The sequence below is a fragment of the Cupressus sempervirens genome, chromosome 10 (assembly GCF_028749045.1).
Source record: "Cupressus sempervirens isolate cs-2001-9-10 chromosome 10, ASM2874904v1, whole genome shotgun sequence".
NCBI classification, from domain to species: domain Eukaryota; kingdom Viridiplantae; phylum Streptophyta; class Pinopsida; order Cupressales; family Cupressaceae; genus Cupressus; species Cupressus sempervirens.
The window spans coordinates 495,346,805-495,366,720 of NC_143127.1; the positions used below are offsets into that span (position 1 = coordinate 495,346,805).

Sequence of the window (19,916 nt, forward strand, 5' to 3'; positions counted from 1 at the left end):
CTTTGGATTAGTAAAGAAGTTAGTTTTGGGCATAGCGTGTTCTTGTAAAAGTTGGTCAGGGAACAAATTTCAAGCCTAGGAAATTGCATCGATAATTTTAGTGGTGATTATACCGATTGCTTCAGAGATCTTTCACACACGATTCCATAGTTTATCCAAAAAGGTAATGAGAGGTCAAGGAAGAGACCGGAAATACAACAGTTGTGGTATTTGAATGATGAGTTGGGCAAGTAGTGGACATGTTGAAAGTAACGGCTAAGAGATTTGTGCTACTTCCATCTCATCATGTTGTCCAAATATTGGCTGGTGCAAATGATTTTCTTGGAGATGTTGCAATGCAATTACTAGTAGCGTGTAACACTAAAAAGGAAATAATGGGGAGTCATTTCATATTCATAGGCTTCATATTGACAAAATCATTGGGAGTTACTTGAAGCCATTTTGTAGTGTCAGACAAGCTCATTCTAGAAGGGGTACAATTATGTTGTGCCATAAGTTGCTAGACAAGGATGAGATTGGAAATTTCATACATTTCAACTCCAAAATTTCATTAGAGGAGTAGTCTGGAAACAATAGGGATTACAGTTTATTCAAGGATTGACATTAAGCTTTTGTGTGTGGGTCCCCGAATACATTCTAGCCAACTTATGTTATGAATTGATAACTATTAGGCAAGGAGAATGGTTTGATGTAAAGTTGAAAAATAGTATATCTGTTGTCTTATATATAAGATTATTCAAATAAATATTCAAGCCAATAGATGTAACATTAGCAGTATCATCCAGTCATCAGGAGTTCGGTTAGTGAAATAATTCAAAGATGGGACTTTCGAACATGAAAATATGACTGTCAGGACTTGTTATTACAAATTCACTAAATAGAGTGCCTTAGTTGTCTTGTTTAGCTCTGCAAATGTAGACAAGAGTACGGAAGGCGTCATGGGTGTTACAATGAACAAATGATTGTCTTTGATGTTACTTACAAACTATCAAACGGAAATATTCTTAGGATGAAGAGTTTGCAAAGTTTGAAGTATAACTGCTCTAAGGAATAGAGTTATCGACTTCTACAAATCTCTTCAGAAACTACTTGGAGGTTAGTTGAGTCATATATATTTTGAGTAATCATGTAATTTTCAACAAGCAAGTCCAATTGTAACAATAAGACAAATTTTGGTCATATCTGTGGGCATGGAAGTTGGATTGGGAAAGAGTAAGATCCATTCACTACTCATGGGATCCATTATCGTAACAGAGTGAAGCGAGCATGAAGCAATAGAAGGCGATGTATATCAAACCTGAGGTATTCAAAGATGGCCAATAAAATAGTTGTGGTGTGAATTGGGGTTGTTCAAAAGCTACAGCAAGTTTGTTGGTACTGGGTCTAAGCATGAAGAATTGTTTTTACGATGATTTTCCATCTAAATACGAACCTTGTGACATTATTATTATGGTTTCAACATTGGACTCTTAGGATAAGGAGTTGCAACATATCTTTCCCGCACAACAGATTTTTCAAGAGAAGTTGTGCAGAAATAGGGGTCACTTGTTAGCCTAAGAAGGTCTACATGATTTGTGCAGATTTAGGCATTCTTAGATTGCAAGAAAACTATTTGTCAGAATTATAGCTAGTTGGAGGTCTACAAAATTCATCTATGCAAAATATTATTCAATTGCAGAGTCAATTGATGGATGATAGCATATTGCAACCATAAAGAGGAAGTCAATACTCTCTTATTTCAAGTTGTTTGTAAAGACTAATGAGTCCAATTCAGCGTGCAAAAGAAGAGGTCAGATTAAGGTTTTTTGTTGTTTCTATAGACAAAGGATACTATTCATGATTCTGAGATGCAATGGAAACAAATAACAGTTGGACCAAAGAACTCTACGAGACAGGTAGCAAACTTGAAGTAGGGAAAACTGTTATCATCACTTTGATAAACTGGAAGAATTTTTAAGCATGATTGAGCAATCCCCCTCTGATTTATTGCAGATTGCTCTTGTGCCTATAGTATCTACATTGGATCCTCGCAAGTGGCTAAAGCACTCTAGTGGCAATATAAAGCTATTGGCTACTTCTTGTCTAATGGGAGTCAAAAGAATTTTAGCACCACAAGAACTTTATGAAGAACACATCATGAAGGGAGTAGTACAACTTATTGTTGATTGTTTCAAAATCTTGTGGATAGTAGTAGTTGTCATTTTCCCTAGGAAGGCTGCTATACTGAAGTCATTTGCAGAAATCAAATTATGCAATCTTATGTTTGACATGAGATTGTATGATTTAATATATACCATGTTTCAGAATCTATTAAGCACAATCAAGGAAGAACACAATGTAGATGTTGTTGCAACCATGGAAGACATTTTGATCATAACAACTAATGAGTGTGATGCTTATTTCCAACCACTTCTACAAATGTCGTTAATAGTTTCAAAGAGAGAATAGAAGGCTTCAAAAGTTGCTTGTGAGTTTATCAACAAGAAACTCAAACAATGTGAGCCAAAAATCGAGAAATTTAAACAACAAGATAAAGAAGAATTAAGGACAACGGAATTCCAAGTTGTAAAATCTTAGAAAATGAGCAAGACCCAAATGAGGAAAGAGCGTATTTGTTTCAATTGCAATTTTTTTTTTCACTTGGTCACACTTATGAGGGCAACAAGGAGGGAGAGGCATCCCCGTTGAGGAAGTTGAGGATTCGTTAGTCCAACTTCAACATAATGAGGACCACGAGAGGGAACTTGCTATGGATAATGATAAGATATGCACTAGTATCTTATTTAGCAAAGTGGAGTTAGAAACATTATGATGATCATAAGGCTAAAACTGAGTCTCTTAATTAGGATGAACTATGTGATGACAATGACATGATAGTTGATAATATAATACAATTGGAGAGGGAAGAAATGTTTGAAAAGGATGCAGTTGAAAATGAAAGTGAACTTAGTATTCAAGAACTAGAACAAGATGGTGTTACTATGGGAGATGAATTGGAAGACCAATCAAACATTTCAATTCTAGATGTTGATTCTAGAGCATATAATTTGGAGGATAAGTTGAAAAAATCAAATGATACAATCATTACAACCTTAGTGAATTTTGATAATTCCCATTAAAAAATTGAAGAAATCATGTGGGAAGTTAGAGGTGTTGAAAAGGAGAAGGGAATAATGAATGAAATCAATAGTGCAAACCTTCTCACTCTTAAGAAAGCATTGGGAAGATTACTTGAGGGTGTTCAAAGATAGGGATATAGCTATCAAACATGTTAAAGATAAAGAGGGGATAGATGAGTTATGTCATCAACTTAGTATGTGACACAATACTCATTACACCAAACTGAAAATCAGACTTCTAGAAAAGCCACTCACTAAGATGATGGTGAAGAACCTAAGGCTAAGGAGATCATATACATGATAGAAGGGATTCAAACCCTTGGTGAGAGTGAAGGAGAGCACAATATATACTCTCCACCTTATAAATATGAGATTAATTATGATTGTGAGGACTTTAAGAACCAACAATCAGTAAACCATGAGACTTGGATTTTTATGACAACAATGGTATACCTTCACAATGTCTTGTGGGTAGATATGAACCAAATGAAAATAATTCAAAGATTTCACTTGATGATGATCACTACATGATGGAGATGTTGACTTGAGTGTTGCTACTTATGGTGATGCTAATAATTATGAAATGTCCTTAATGTGTGCTGATAGTTTTTACTGATTATCCAGAGAAAGGTCACCAAGTCTTCATGAGATGGCAACTATTTATTTGCTAGCTAGTGATTTTCTCTTTATGCATACCCCAACTATCAGTGGTTGCTATGCTTGGTCTACTATTATATTTTCATATTTGGCTCGACTTTTGGAAGATTACGGCAACGTGTAGTGGTTATATGAGTTAGACTTTTTGCATATCAAAGATGTTCTTATTTTTGGTGAGATCTATTTGTTTAGTTGGCTGATTTAGGATGATGATAGGTTGATAAACACCTATATCTACACCCAAGATATTGATGGCAGGTTGGCTTGGCATCCAGGCGATAGAAAGATACAAGCTTTGCGATTTGAGGATTCCATTGAGACACTACACAGTTTGAGATTTGACGCAGTTATGATCAGAGTTGTGTGACCTACAAATGCATTGCCACTTCACAGATTGACATGGGATCCAAGGATAGGGTTGATGGATGAGTTGCATTTGGACACCTTGTTTCGCTATATTACAGCGACATGATTTCAAGATGAGCTACAAAGCTACTTACAAATTTATATGGGATCCTAGTATCAATTGCTTGAAGACGAGCAATCTCGAGGAGAGAGGACTTGTAATGTTCCCTTTTTGGGGACATTAGGAAATTAAGGACATGTTCATGTAATATTAAATTAATTTATGAGAACATAATATATATAATTAAAAGAGGATCGATTTAATATTATAAAGTGGGCCAAAGTGACAAAAGGGGGAATAAGACAAAAAGGCAAAAGGCAGCTGAAGAGTCATTGTTGGACATTAAAAGAGGGAGTCTCGTTAATTTTCAGCTATGCTTAAAGTATTGTTTGTTTGGAGAATTTGAGTTTCTCTTGGAGAAACATTGGGAGAGTTTATATCTTCCATTTACGGACCTAAGGATGCAAACCTTCAGGCCATCTTTGGTGAATTGGGCATAGCTCCAATTCATTGTTCGTGGTGGATTCAAATCAGAACTTACATTTGAGCCTACAGGTGCACTTTACTGTTTATTTCCAATCAGACTGTATTTCTATATTTAAGATTGGACTTGATGTTTGTCATTGCATTGCTGATGTATAATGCAATAGCATATTTACGAGGAATTTGAATGGATTTGCTAGTTAAGATATTGTATTGCTGAAAAAATCATAATACAACAGTAATTTTGGAGGTCTTTACATGAGCATTTGTTGTTTAATCTGAAAAATTATTGCATGAACCATTTGTTTATGATTATGAAAATAAATTGTGGAAAAATTGGAAAGAATATCCGACTGAGATGTTACAATGCACTCGCTAGAGTTAAAAGCATACGGTAAATCTTGGCATGGAACAAATAATAGGATGTTAGTTTGAACAAAAAAATGCATTAGTCTTTGCTAATGATGCTCTTGTTTAACATTTTTATGAATCAATAGTGTATACCTCAATGGAAGTCTTGATTCTTGAGCAGGAATGGATTAACTATAGGATAAAACTGCCATGTTTGACAGCAATAAGTGATTTTCTACATTGATTTTTAATATTCTATGGATCAATCTGATTTGAGGACACTCTGTGTAAAAAAAAATCAATAAACTCTTTCAAAAGCCCTTAATGAAGCCCCAGATAGGCTAACAAATCTGCGGTCAGAAGAGGACAATCTGAGTAATAAAATGTACTTTATCTCTTCATAACTTTGAGTGCTTCAATAATTGCCGAAAAATCCTCTTCGCCTAGACCATGAGCTTTTGCCACCTTATATAATTCATTTGCAGCTGCTGCAATTGGAGTAGACTGTGACACTTCTTCTGCCATTGCCAAAGCTAACCGCAGATCCTGAATATCAATCAACATTACTATCTTTGTAATCAACAGTAACTTTAGAAGTAAATCTGAATAATGGTTTACCTTCTGCTGATGTTTGAGAGGGAATGCTGGGCTGTAACTGGATTTTACCATAGATGGGCCCTTCAATGAAAACATGGGGGAATTTATAGCACCCTGTGATATTACCTGAGAAGGAAAAATAAAAGAGTCAGACAATTCCTCTAAAATGTAAACCTTTTTAGCACAAAGTAAGTCATTAATTAGCACTGATCAGACAAATGAAGAGGCTCGACATGAAATGCCACCTCAAGTAGAATATTGGGATCTAGTCCCACTTTCTGACCAAGAACCAATCCCTCTGAGAATGAAGCCATCATACTGCAATAATCACCAAATCAATCTTGGAAGATATTAAATATGTTAGCAATGTTAAAAAAAAGCTTATGAATGATACAAGATTTATGATCATAAACTTCATGCAAAATACTAAGTTCTAACCTTCCCATTATCATATTGACAATTAGCTTCATTGCAGCACCATTACCCACATCACCAAGGTAAAACCGTGACTGCAATAGCCATTGATAACCAAACTGTAAATATCACCAATAAAAAAGTTATTTACATAAAGTGCTGTGTAATGATAGAAAATAGTTTTTCTTTTACCTTTCCCATTAAGTCTAATAGTGGACCAACCTCATCATAGAGAGATTTATCACCTGCATAATAATAGAAAATCTCAATATACAGTCAAATAATAGAGAAGCAGCTAGCCTATCATGGCCTGATGTTATATATAGCTTCGTTTATATTTTGATATTTTAAAAGAAGAGCGATTTAGTTAAAATACAGTTTGTAATGACAAGAAATTCTGTGTAATATCCATCCCTTTTCTAATCTGATATTTTTTTTGCTTGAAGATAGAAGATAATATAGAATAGAATAGAAGGCAGATTTATATTGCAAATCAAAAATGGAAATAATATGTTGAAAACTATAGTTTATTCACTCAAATTTGAAATATTCATTGTTGAAGATTGTTAAGTGAGCTCTTAATAAGCTCCAATATGACTCCCGTAATAAAGCAACTCCCAACCCTCCAAATAGAATCTCTCAACAATGTGAAGAATGTTGCCTGGAAAGGGTTTCAACCTCACAAACCCGTTGAAGTTTAGCATCAGTCAAAGTAATACTGAGTATCTGAATCTAATATGCTGTATATAAACTGATATATATATATATACGTACACATGATTATATGCATACCTGTTGTGTGTGTGTGTGTGTGTGTGTGTGTGTGTGTACACACACACACACACACAAGTTACATGTTCATGATTCAGATCAAGCCTCTCTTACTACTGTCACTGATTCATATCAGGTTGATTGAATATTGATATTATAACATCTGTGTTATCACCGATCAGGGATCAGGCTCCAAACTGTATTGCCTTTGATATACATTAAGTGTTGTTCAAATTAATGTCGAACATGTCTTATTGAGCATGATTAGTTTGGGATATAATCACCGGTTGGTTATGTTTACCAATGGGCATGACCACGTAGGGTCATGACCCTACGAGTCATGCCCCTATGGGGACATGACCCTTCACTTTGTATAAATGATAAACTCTCATCGGTGGACAAGGCAATATCAATACATAACATACTTGCAGTCCCAGTCTCGGCAGAATTACATATTGCAGATTATTAATACTTTCTCATCAGCGCTTGGTATTCAAGACAAAGGATATTGAAGCATTCAAGACCAACTGAAGATACACACCTGCTGTGCACAAACAAGAAGAAGTAAGTAAAGTCTGATATAATCTGACATTCTTTCTATCAGAGATCCTATAAACTAACAAAATTAGCAAGAAGCAGCATGATCTCCTTCAAGAACCAAAGCATAAGTAATAATGCTATTCAACCAAGAATGAGAAATAAGCTCCACAAAATTGCTTCTATATCACTCCCAAGAAGTTCAACCCTCTTCACCAATACACGTGGGACTAAATAAAATCACTTTTTTCCCATCCCCTTTTTAACTTGCCTTTTCCAAGATTTTTCGAGACTACACTTTTGTCTCCTATATATTTGTAATGTACCATTTTTAGCACTTATTGCATGACATGGTAATTAGCCTATTTCCCTATGGTCTCATAGGCTAACCAGGGCATATAAAAGACTTTTGAGGCCATTTGGCATAGGCAGTTTCAGTTGCAAATCAGTTGCAAATCATTCTGAGGAGTTTAGAGATAGTTTTGAGCATACTTACCATTTATAGTAAGTCATTTGGACATGGTCAGAACTTTCAGTGATGTGGACATATCAATGCTAAATGTCTAACATCGATAGAAGAATTATATTATCATCGATATCAATTATTTATGTATTAATAAAGTTAATTTTTAAAGTAAAATATTTATATTTAACTTTACTAATGCAGGACTATACTTAAGTGAAAAATATTTTAAGTCCCTTTATTTAATAACCCATTCATGATATAAAATAATTAGAAACTTAAGATTCAAAGAAAAAGCATTGTGCAAAAATAAGATTGTGGAAAAATAGGAATCAGGATAAATTAGGGGAAAAACAATCACGAGAAGATAGGGGGAAAAGTGAAGTCCAAAAAAATAGGAAAATGCAAAAAGTGGTTTTGTTTATCCCATATTGGCAAGGTGAATGAATGAATTCTCTTGAGAATGTTATAAATGAGATTGAAGAGCACTTTTGAACATGCTGGAGATTATATGAAATTGATGAAATATTGGAGAATTCTCCTTCAAGGGTTTGAGGACAAACTCCATAATTAATGAGAATCTCTTCACTGTTGGAAGACATAGCCAGGAAATTTGATTAGGCATCAAGGTAAAAATCAATTTATTGCTACTTCATTTGAAAAGTGTTTGTCATTTTTAGTGGATCAATCTTGAGGGTTTGAAGGGGAAGTTGAGTGCAAGTTGTTGTCAATCGCTCTCACCTTGTTGACTGTACGAATTTGAGTTTGCAAGGAGATTTATGTGAGCCTATCAGGTTGGAGAAGTCTCGTACAGGCCCAGACTTGGCTGCAGTGGCTTTGTACATGCCTAGGAACATTTGTAGTTGCATTGACTTGTCTGAGAATACAGTCCAGGGTATTGTACGAAGAAAGGAACAAGAGCATAGTGTTGTACAGGTTTGAGATCGTGGGAAGGGGTGCTGAATAAGTCTGCAATAATTAAACTGTGGTGTATATTTGGGAAGTGTTGTATCAGGTCTAAACTGTGTTGGACAGTGAGTATCAAGCTCGAATTGTGTTAAACATCAAGTATCAAGACTGAATTGTTGGAAATATATGTTTGGTTATCTGTTGTCATTGATGTCACTGTGTTCTGGAGGTGTTTGTGTTTGTTCAAACACTGTGGTCCGGATATCTGCTATATTTGGACAAATAAAATTGTGTGTTGAGCATGTTTGTGCTACTAATTTACTAAACATTTATAACAGGCCACCCTGTTTGACACTGTGTGATACCAGGTTCTTTTGAGAGGATATGTGATCCAATGGGATACAGGATAGATTAAGGAAACATGCACAGACTAGCGGATCTAAAAACAAATACAGTCATGAAAACACTTAAAGGAAATATTTTCAAACAACCCGACCCATTTCTTCATTCATTCAAATGTAAATCTTCTGTACAGCAACCAAACATCTCTCAACTCGAAACAGAACAATATAAAAGTTCTCAGAGTTATTTAAATGACTAACAGAGTCTGACCTATACTTGTTATGCATGTTCATTCAACACTTCCCAACCCAGACCAACATCTTTCACTACTCCCAGCGATGTAGATAAACTAGCAGTCATCAAATGCCAGTACGAACGTAATGTCGTCTTTCTTTCCCCCAAAAAACAACCTGTTTTCTGACCATATTCACCTAGACTGTAACCTCCTTGACTTCTTGAATGCCCACATTCCACATAGAGTAAATCTGACTTTATTTCCCCCTTTTTTCCCAAATTGATACAATATATGCATATATAACTCTACCGGTTGGTGCCAATACATTAAGTGTGCTAGATTTATAAATGCATAAATTACAAATTAACTAAATGCCAAGGGGAAACATTTAGCTAACCAATTTTTTAAAAATAAATGGTAGAACTTAAGGGAGGGACATTACAACCTATAGAACGGTGGATAACATGGAAGATAGATATGTATTCAATGTTACAGAGCAATGGAAGATAGATATGTATCAATGCTACAGAACAGTGGAAAAATATGGATGTATCCAATCAAGAACAAGGACTTACCTGCTGTGAGAAAGATCAAGTTTCCTTCTTCTGCTGGCTTTTTTGAACCTGAAACTGGAGCCTAGCCAATATACAACTTACAAGCTTCAGTAATACATTCAAGAGACCGCTGAAATTAACATTCGTAACTATCCTCTCTCATTTGTGTCCAAGGATTGAAAAGCATCCAAGTAGAGTACTATCAGTTATATTATCCAAATTAAGGGAGAATATGGATTACCTCAAGAAACTGAGCACCAGTAGCTTTGACGGCTACACTTATAGCTTTAGAAGTGTCTCCATCAACTGTAGAGACATCAACGTACCTAATTTTCATCAAAAACTGAGATTAGAAGGGAGTCGAGATCATATATGTCTGCAAGATCACGTAAAATATTATTTTCATTGGATAATACAATTAGTTAAGTCACATAGGTCATAAAGTTTTGCATTGCCAACTCAAATCTCTTAAACTGCATAATCCGTTGCTTTTGGTATTGAGTAGCTTGTAGGCATTATGAACCTTGAACTAAAATGAAGAGCATTACAAAATCAACCAGCCAAATTTTCAACAGGGTTTGCTGCTTAATTGCAAAACAAAGATGAAAAAGAGAACTGGAACAACATTTATAATAACCCTTAGCTAGACTTTTGTGCCAAATAGTCATATCTGCAATTATGTAATGAGTTTTACAAAAATGATTAAATCTCAGAAATTCATAACACATTCAAATGATTGCCCATACAAACTGACTGGAACAAAGTTTTCAGTTCAAATAACTCATTCAATGATTACAGAAAATGTTGCTTTACATGTTTTCTGACAAAAAAGGTTACAAATGTCACAAACATATCCAAAACACAGTTGAAATTGCTGATCTCTAGGCAACTACTGAAAGTCTCCAACTTGAAGTGCACATGCAACCTACATGTGAAGCTGCTCTCAATTATTCAAAAGGGATTTCATCGTTCAAACTCTAGGAAACCAATGGTTTTTTATCCACTCATCTCTAAAACCTAAGGGTTTTCATCCTGATATCCAACAAATAAACAAAAGTGCTCAAATTTGTAATTTAGTAATTGTTGACATGAAGTTACAAGATACTTCAAATTGATGAAGTTGTCTACCTTATATAGAGGTTCAAGGACTAGCACAGGCCCAGAGGTTCCTTCTATTTCATCACATTCAAATTTGACCCCATTAATTGTTGATGTTTTGTAGCTTCACTTGGATAAATTGTAGCAAAGATATATATATAATGATTTTCATTATGTTAAGGAATAGACTTGTCACACAAATCCATCCAGCAGTGATGACAGTTAATTTGAGTCAATGAGTTTGACTCAAAAACTAAACAGTTAAATCTTGATAGTCCTGATAGCAATATCATAATTTGACTTGCTGTGGAAAATATCTCCTACTTATCAATTGGTGAGCTTAAGAGGCTCTCTAATGAATGGTTCATAAGGCACAACACTTGGTGGAGGTTTTGCAAATGGGGTTGCAAGCAGAGTGGGTTTAACCATGGAGGGAACTTTGTAGTTAAGCGTGCTCAAGCTGGGTTAGTACTGGGATGGGTGACCTCCCGGGAAGTCTCGGTGCTTCAACTCTATGAACATCACCTAAATCCAATGAGTGCTAAGTGTTCCATTTATTCTCATGAGAGATGGATTCATGTGAATCACTACTCATGAAACATGGGTCAATGAGTTTGACTCAAAAACTACACAGTTAAACCCTGATAGCAATATCATAATTTGAGTTACTATGGAAAATATCTCTACTTATCAATTGATGAGCTTAAGGGGCTTTCTAATGAATGGTTCATAAGGCACAACACTTGATTGAAGGTTTTGCAAATGGGGTTGCAAGCAGAGTGGGTTTAACAGTGGAGGAAACTCTGTAGTTAAGCGCGCTCAAGCTGGAGTAGTATCGGGATGGGTGACCTCCTAGAAAGTCCCAGTGCTTCACCTTTGTGAACATCACCTAGATCCAATGAGTGCTAAGTGTTCCATTTATTCTCATGAGAGATGGATTTATGTGAATCACTACTCATAAAATGTGTCAATGAGTTTGACTCAAAAACTACACAGTTAAATCCTGATAGCAATATCATAATTTGACTTGCTGTGGAAAATATCTCCTACTTATCAAAACAAAATGGTATCAGAGCAAGGTTTCAAATATAAGAAAAAGAAAAGGAGAAGAATTAAATTCAGGGGGAGATTGAGGGTGGCAAATACTTAAAGGAGACATCAGAAATTGATATGAACTTATAAATTTATAACCAGCGGATTCCATATTTAGTCACCGATTAGGGAGAAAACAATCTGAGTCCAGGGAAGATCGAAGAGAAGTCATCAGTTAAATACCCAGACCACCCAAAATCCAACTCAGAGATGGAAAGGGAAATCTAGAACATATTACAGTCAGCATGTAAGGATCAATTCATCATTCTAAACAATAATAAAAGACCAAAAGTCTAACGTAACAGGGAATAAGGGAAACAGTGAATTAAGGAAGAGCAGTGGTTATAGGACAACACATTCACCAATTCATTTTTGCCATTTGGTATAAAAGATGTGAATAAGTATTGGCATGTCTATTGTAACTGAGAGAATCAACAAACTAATATTGTCTTCAGTTGAACTCCAATAACCATTAGAAGAAATATTCAATCAGCACATCCTATCTAATCAAATCATACCTTGAATTAAACTAGACCCGGATACCATATAAACATTGATCCAAAATAATGGAGTATAATTACAAGCTGATGAATAACGGAGAACAACACAACTCAGGGGTTGGAGACGATGACAGAAAATTAGTAGTCAAAATAGTGCAGGAAAGGATAATCATCTGTCAAATATGACAGCAATTATGTTACCCAACCGACGGCACAGATACATTCCAATGCAGTGGTAAAAAACAGTTATATTCTCTGAATCTGGTTGCAAATTGATGCATGGGGAGTTCCAGATTGAGGAGTTGCCATAAGAAGTCAGCATTGATAGAAGTGCAGATGCGGTTGTGGGTTTTATTTTGGAAGTGAAAGAACAAAAATAAGACAACTAAAAATCATATGGGAAAGTGGGCATTGAATACCGATGACATACATGGCATCCGATAAGTGGATTAAAAAGGTCCCACGACATTACCAACTTATATGAGGTGAGGGGTAACATTTAAACCAAGGCCTCACCATTTATTAAAAGGAAGAAAACATTATTATAAATGTCCGTATATGAGATAGGACTTTCCATTTACTGCCCACATAATCTTGCAACATACCACCAATGGAAATCACAAACGGGCCGTACAAATCAGCGGGCTACTACATGTTTACATCTTATACATATGTAGTGGTTTAGTGACGTGGACAAAGGTGAAAGAGGTATGTTGTAAGGTAATTTCATGTAAATTCATATACCATTTATTATTATGTTTGTGCATGTATGTTGGCCATTATAAAATATATTTATAATGAAGTTAATAATAATAATATAATCTTAAAATCAAATACTCATATTATTGATTTGAGAATATGATAAACTTTTGTGTTTATTATGGATAGCTATTGAGAATAGCCTCTAAAAATTCCCAATATCATGATGATAGACAATCATAAACAAAATAATTAAACTTTCAATATTATTATTGTTATTATAAGTTAAAAGACAACCAAGTCATTCCATGATGAAGTGGAATTCAAGATAAGGAGAGAGAGAAGTATTTTCTTATAATTATATCTTAAGAACTACCTTTATTTATTTTTGTAGTTAATTTCTTATTTGTATTTATATGCGTGCTATAAGAATTACTTGCCTTCATCTTCTCCTCTAAAAATGTTCTTGAAAAAAAAAAGGATTGATATCAGATCCAGAGGGAGTCTGACACTTCTTTAAAGATAAAGGAGCTCAAAAGATTGATGATTCAGAGGGAGTCTGACAAATCCATCTTAAGAAGCGGATAAAGGATATGTTTCAGTCAATCTTTAAAGATCTTGATCATATCAAAACTAGAGGGAGTTTCAACTTCGTGTAAACTTTTGGTATAAAGTGTGTGCTGCATGATTTAATGGGCCCACCACCTGTGTAGATCATGAGGAAGTGACAACTTTCAAATGATTATGACTTGTATTTGCAGAAGTTATTGAAAGGTGACAATCTTACAATAATTTAATTCTCTATTATGATGGATATCATACAATGTCTCTACAAATCATGATAGATTATACTTTGCATGGTGGATGTTTATACGGTATGCATTATGAGAATGCGTGTGCACATACCTTATAAACATTTTTGAGTAATTGGTAAATATCATATATTCTGGAAGACCAATACTCATGATATCAATTGTGATATAGAACTTTTTTGAATAATTGGTGAATATCATGTATTCTGGAAGACCAATACTCATGATATTAGATGTGATATCAAATACATTTTTGAGTAATTGGTGAATATCATGTATTCTAGAAGACCAATACTCATGATATCAGATGTGATATCAAACATTTTTTTTGAGTAATTGGTGAATATCATGTATTCTAGAAGACCAATACTCATGATATCAGATGTGATATCAAACCTTATTTGAGCACTTGGTGAATATAATGTGTTAATATTCTAGAAGACCAATACTCATGATATCAAAATGTTACTTAGAGCATAATTTGCAGACTCTGACTCAGAGAGTACTCGGCAAGCCCAGAATTTTCAACTCAAAGGAAACTCAAAGAAAACTCAGCAAAAACCAAGAAACTTAGAATGAACCAAAATTTAAAATCTATTAAAAAAATCTTTTTTTTTTTGTGAAATTCAGTTACAAAATATATTAAATTAAAAATTGACGTTTTAAAAGAGAAAATGCATGGTTTTATAGCAAAAACATGTTGAAAACACATTTTAACGAGCATTTTACCTACATCAACATTTTTAGCCACGGTTTTTTGTCTATAAAAATGTGAGAGTTAAACTTGTGAGTACTTGCCAAGCAAAAAATAAAGAGTACTCAGCAACTTGAAGAGTTTGCAAACTATGACTTAGAGTATTTGGTGAATATCATGTGTTGATATTCTGGAAGACCAATACTCATGATATCAAAATGGTCAATATCTTATGATCAAGGATATACTTAAAATTTGTCATTCCTAATATTACCAATGGTGTAATATATGTCTTGTGTTTATCCTCCCTAGCTAAGAGGTAGTGTTGATGTTTTGTAGCTTCACTCCGATAAATTGTAGCAAAGATATATATATTTGGTATACATAAGATGTATATATACTTAAATATGTAGGTATGTGTATATATATATATCAGTGTTACCAGGAGACACATCTTCGAGACTTTTGAAGTTTCCAGAGTCTTTGAAAAGGATGGGAGACTTCACAATGGAGTCTCCAAAAGTCTTTGTGTCTCCAGACCAAAAAAATGGAGTATCCTGTGCGTCTTCACCTTAAAGATGAATTTAAAACATAGTATTATCATCATACAAGATACTAGATAGATTCTGATTTTTGTTAACAGTTCAATTTTTGGTTTGCATATCAATGATTTAGCATTAAACTACATATTTTTTAATTTCAAATTTCAATATTTAATGAATCTAATGACAATCTCAGCCATTATTAATCTGCTACGATGATGATCATATGCAATATTATATGACTATGAGATATGAAATGTGTTTTTTGAAATGTGCAAACTTCTAATGTTGAATGTTAATATTTATAACTTTTCAATGTTCATTATTCTTTTTTTCAAAGCACTATGTTATGAATCTATGGTATTTCTTAGGAATTTTAAAATCATATTAACATAAGTTGACATCTCCAAAAGTACCCCCATCTCCTATTTGAAAAATAGTCGCACCGGTACCAGTACTAGTACCAGAGACCTCCAAGCCTCCCCATCTCCAGACAACCTTGATATATATATATATATATATATATATATATATATATATATATATATATATATATATATATATATATATATAATGATTTTCATTATTTTAATGAATAGACTTGTCCCATGAAGGGACATGTCTATTCTTGACTCAATTCTCATATAAATATAACAGGTCACTACATTTTAAAAACAATAGACTTATTTCCATGATGACACCCCTATAGTTAATTTTCATGGCGACAACCCCACCTCATTATATGTCACAATACAAAGTGGGCCCAAGTGAAAGCCCTCGTTACTAATGATTAGACTAATTTCTCACAACTGATTTTGAGTATATGTTTCAAAGTAATTTGTCAATGAAAAATCAATATTTCCACACTTTTCTTAGGGAAAAGAGCTATATGAAATTTTCTAACAAGAAATCGAATTTAATGAATTCATTCTTTTGTGTCCCTCCCAAATTAAAATAAATCTCCAGGCGATTAGCTTTCAACTTATTACTCAATTTTGGACATTTGTAAAATATTTGAAAGTAGAAGTATCTAAATCAATTTATTTTGACTCCATATCACACAACTTCACAGGAGACTAGGGACAATGCCCCTAGTGGGGCAAGGAGCAATCACTCAAAGAGGTGAGCGTGCGGTATCATTAGTGGGGTAGAGGGATAACACCCCTCCTAGGGTTCAAAGGCAACACCCCTAGCTCATTCCATGTTGCAATGTAGGGTGCGTTGAGGAAAAATGCCCTTAATACGAAGTCCAAATGAATGCCTTCAAAAATACATAAACCTTCATGGCACACACTGTTGTCAAAAAAAATTACAAGACAATGTCAAAGGTGGATTTATTTATTTTTTAGATAAAACAAATGGACGAGTTTGCCTTAGATTCACTTGAGTTCTCCAAAATTCTGCCCAAATTCATTTCAAACCCACTCTCTCGCATCCCATCTATATCCATACAAAGATCTAATTCGAACCAAACCTATATCTAGCCTATCTCGAGTCGGATCAAATAGCATGGGTATGTTCTAATTGTTAGGCTTTTATTGATCATAGTCTAAAGACGTCGTGAATTGCCAAGTACACAACTTTTTCCTCTGCAAATTTTGATGAGGTTTACTTGCCAAGTTGTTTTTGGAGTCTTTTGAAACTTACCAAATTCTTTTTACAAAGTAATTGGAAAATATTTGCTTGTTAACAATGATCAAGAGATCAATTTATACAAGAGACTGAACGATATTTCCTTAAGAAACAATCATAAAGAATAGAAACATTCTATTCTAGAAACAGAAAACTAAATATTAGAAACATTCTAATATTTACAAAAGATAACCATTAGATATTGAACAAAGATAATAGAAACTATCTATTATCATAATACCCTCCCTTAATGGTTAATCTATCTAGAGCACGAAGCTGTCAAAAAGGGTAAAAGGCAGATTTTGTTTGCTAAAGGTGCTTCGCATTGTTTGCTATGGACTGCGAACCAAATTGCTTAGATAGGGCAGCTAAGCACTTCTGACATTCAACCTTCATGTGACCAAACTTGTGGCAATAGTTGCATTAAATGTTCTTCTTCCAAGAGCCTTCTGAATCTGGAGCAAAGGATGTTTGCTAAGAAAACTGTTGATGGTATTTTGCATAACACTCCAAAACTTTTCAGATGAGCATAATGCTCCAAAACAAACCGCAAAAAGCCATGATTGTTAGGAGAAAATTGGAAGTACTGAACACGATTTTTGGGTTGAAAAATCAATCAAAACCCAACACGATTTTTGAGGTGAAAAATCAATCAAAACTTGACATGACTTTTGAGGTGAAAAATCAATCAAAACCAAAATACAAGGCTTCGCTTTTTAGGAAAAACGGTAAAACCCAACAGATAATTTTTGAGGAAAAAATTACAAACCCACAAAGGAATCCCACCCTACTTTGCGAATTACAGAATTAGAAACTTTTGAGGGAAAATTTATTGAAACCCATAAAAAAAATTTAGGGAACTGAATATGGAAACCCATCAGAATTTTTTTTTTAGGGAAAAAATTATGAAAACCCACTAGAATTTTTAACGGACGCAAAACATGAAACTTTGCATGGTAAAGTACCACATGCAAACGACATGCAAGTATATGCAACCCTCAAAAAGTGAAGACCCAGAGAATTTGAAGGGTGACCCAAAAGAGAGCTCGAAAAACCCAGAAAGAATAGGTTGTCGATTTCTAAATCGATTGGCTCAAAAATTGAGGAAAATCCAATTGAGATCTCAAAATACCACCAAGAATCTGAATTGTTTTTATCCAGTACAAAAAATTAGGGTTTTCAACAAAAACAGCCCTACTGCAAAAAAACCACAAAAAATGGTAGAATGGAAAAAAACAAACAGATCTAGACAGAAATGGGTTGCCGAACCGAACCAAAAGTCGGCGGATTCAAATCTCTCAGAACGGAAACCCTAGTTAAATTATAGAGAGAGTTGGAAGCAAATATGCATGTAAATTATTTCAAAAATAAAAGGCAGATAATTTCAACCAAGAAATTATAATTATTTTCGAAAAAATTTAGAGTATTGGCTCTGATACCATATTATGAAGTAATTGGAAAATATTTGTTTGTTATTAACAGTGATCAAGAGATCAATTATACAAGAGACCGAACGATGTTTCCTTAAGAAACAATCATAAAGAATAGAACCATTCTATTCTAGAAACATAAAACTAAATATTAGAAACATTCTAATATTTATACAATATTACAATAGATAATCATTAGATACTAAACAGAGAAAATAGAAATTGTCTATTATCATAATTTTGGCAAGTACTCACCAAGATTCGACAAAAAATTGGTAGTTATCCATTTATTGCATGGTACCAAGCAGCAAATTTCAAATTTGAGAGAAAAAACATGTGTTAGACAGTGCAAAAACTCTATTTCATAGATGTACTACTAGCAAAGTACTCGCTGAGTGGTAAAAATAGGCTAACTTGCTAGCATGACAAGTTTTTATCACTTTTAGTAGCACCAAAATTTCATTGAGTATTTGCCAAGCTTTTGACAAAAAATTAGTGAGTCTTTCTTAAAAACTCAATCGTGGGCATATAACAACACTTGGGCAAAAAAAGGGCCCAAATTTATTCCATTTCCCATTTCTTCAAATGTATTTTCTTAAAAGAGGGAAAATAGTCTTCCAAAAACTTGCAAATTGATTTGTATTGATTTGAAGCATATTTGATGTGGTTTTTAAAGACGATGACATCAATGATTAGGAGAGACAAGCTATGGAAAAGGGGGGTAGATTTGGTTTCATACAGGATGACATTGAGATGAATGAATAGTCATTGCTAGTGCCACAAAAAGCTACATCCAAGATGGAGGACAAGCCACAAATTGAGTCAAAAATACCAAGCAAGGAGGCACAATTATGCCAAATGCAAACTTCTAGGAGTAGACCCTCTAGTTCTAACTCTCCATTAGGCTTTTACTAGAACTAGGAGGATGTAATTGTAATGATGTATTTAGTTTTAGTTCCACATATATTATTTACTAGTTCGCTTCCATCAATAAGAATTCCTTACGAGAATGCAATTTTGTACCCACTTTGTGTTTAAATATATCTAGACTGAGCTTTTTTCTTTTCTATTCTCATTTATTGACTCATTGGATGCATCTTCTCATTGAATTTGCCAAAGAAAAATGCTTTTCTAATAAAACTTTAAGCAACTTTTGAAGTTCTTGAGTTTTTTTATTGAGTTTTTTCCAAAAACTAGCAGAGTTTTTTCCAAAAACTAGCAGAGTTTTTCCCAACAAAAAATCAGGCCTTGGCAATTTTTTGGCTTTGGCAATTTCTCGAACTATGCTCCATTTTTTCCTTTTAAAATATTATGAAAATGGTGTGCGCCATGAAGATATGCATAGTTTTGAAGGTATTCACTAGGGCTTGGTGGCAAACACCACTCGACTCACTAGGGGTGTTTCCCATCAACCCCATTAGGGACATTGCCCCCAAATCTCCATCAAACTCATTTGATACATATTATAGATTTTTTTTTAAATGCAAAAAATAAAACTTTAAGAACATATTTTTTATACTTTGGTATCTTTAAGGACATCAATGTTAATATTAATGGAACATAATTATACAAATTAATT

General features: G+C 34.1%; 1 protein-coding gene across 6 annotated transcripts in view; it reads right to left on the reverse strand.

The window, feature by feature from the left end:
• Window positions 1-5,091: 5,091 nt before the first annotated feature.
• GLYR2 (glyoxylate reductase 2) overlaps window positions 5,092-19,916 on the reverse strand; it is an 86,182-nt gene continuing 71,357 nt past the window's right edge. For 5 of the 6 annotated variants that reach the window (XM_089803377.1, XM_089803374.1, XM_089803378.1 and 2 more), the window contains 7 exons: window positions 10,080-10,164; window positions 9,860-9,920; window positions 6,220-6,272; window positions 6,052-6,146; window positions 5,859-5,931; window positions 5,635-5,739; window positions 5,092-5,562 (listed from right to left, as the gene is read on the reverse strand). In XM_089803377.1, coding sequence (XP_089659503.1) covers window positions 5,407-5,562; window positions 5,635-5,739; window positions 5,859-5,931; window positions 6,052-6,146; window positions 6,220-6,272; window positions 9,860-9,920; window positions 10,080-10,164 — 628 coding nt within the window. In that variant the 3' untranslated portion in view covers window positions 5,092-5,406. The remainder of the gene's footprint in view (window positions 5,563-5,634; window positions 5,740-5,858; window positions 5,932-6,051; window positions 6,147-6,219; window positions 6,273-9,859; window positions 9,921-10,079; window positions 10,165-19,916) is intronic. The other variant, XM_089803375.1, reaches the window with a different exon arrangement.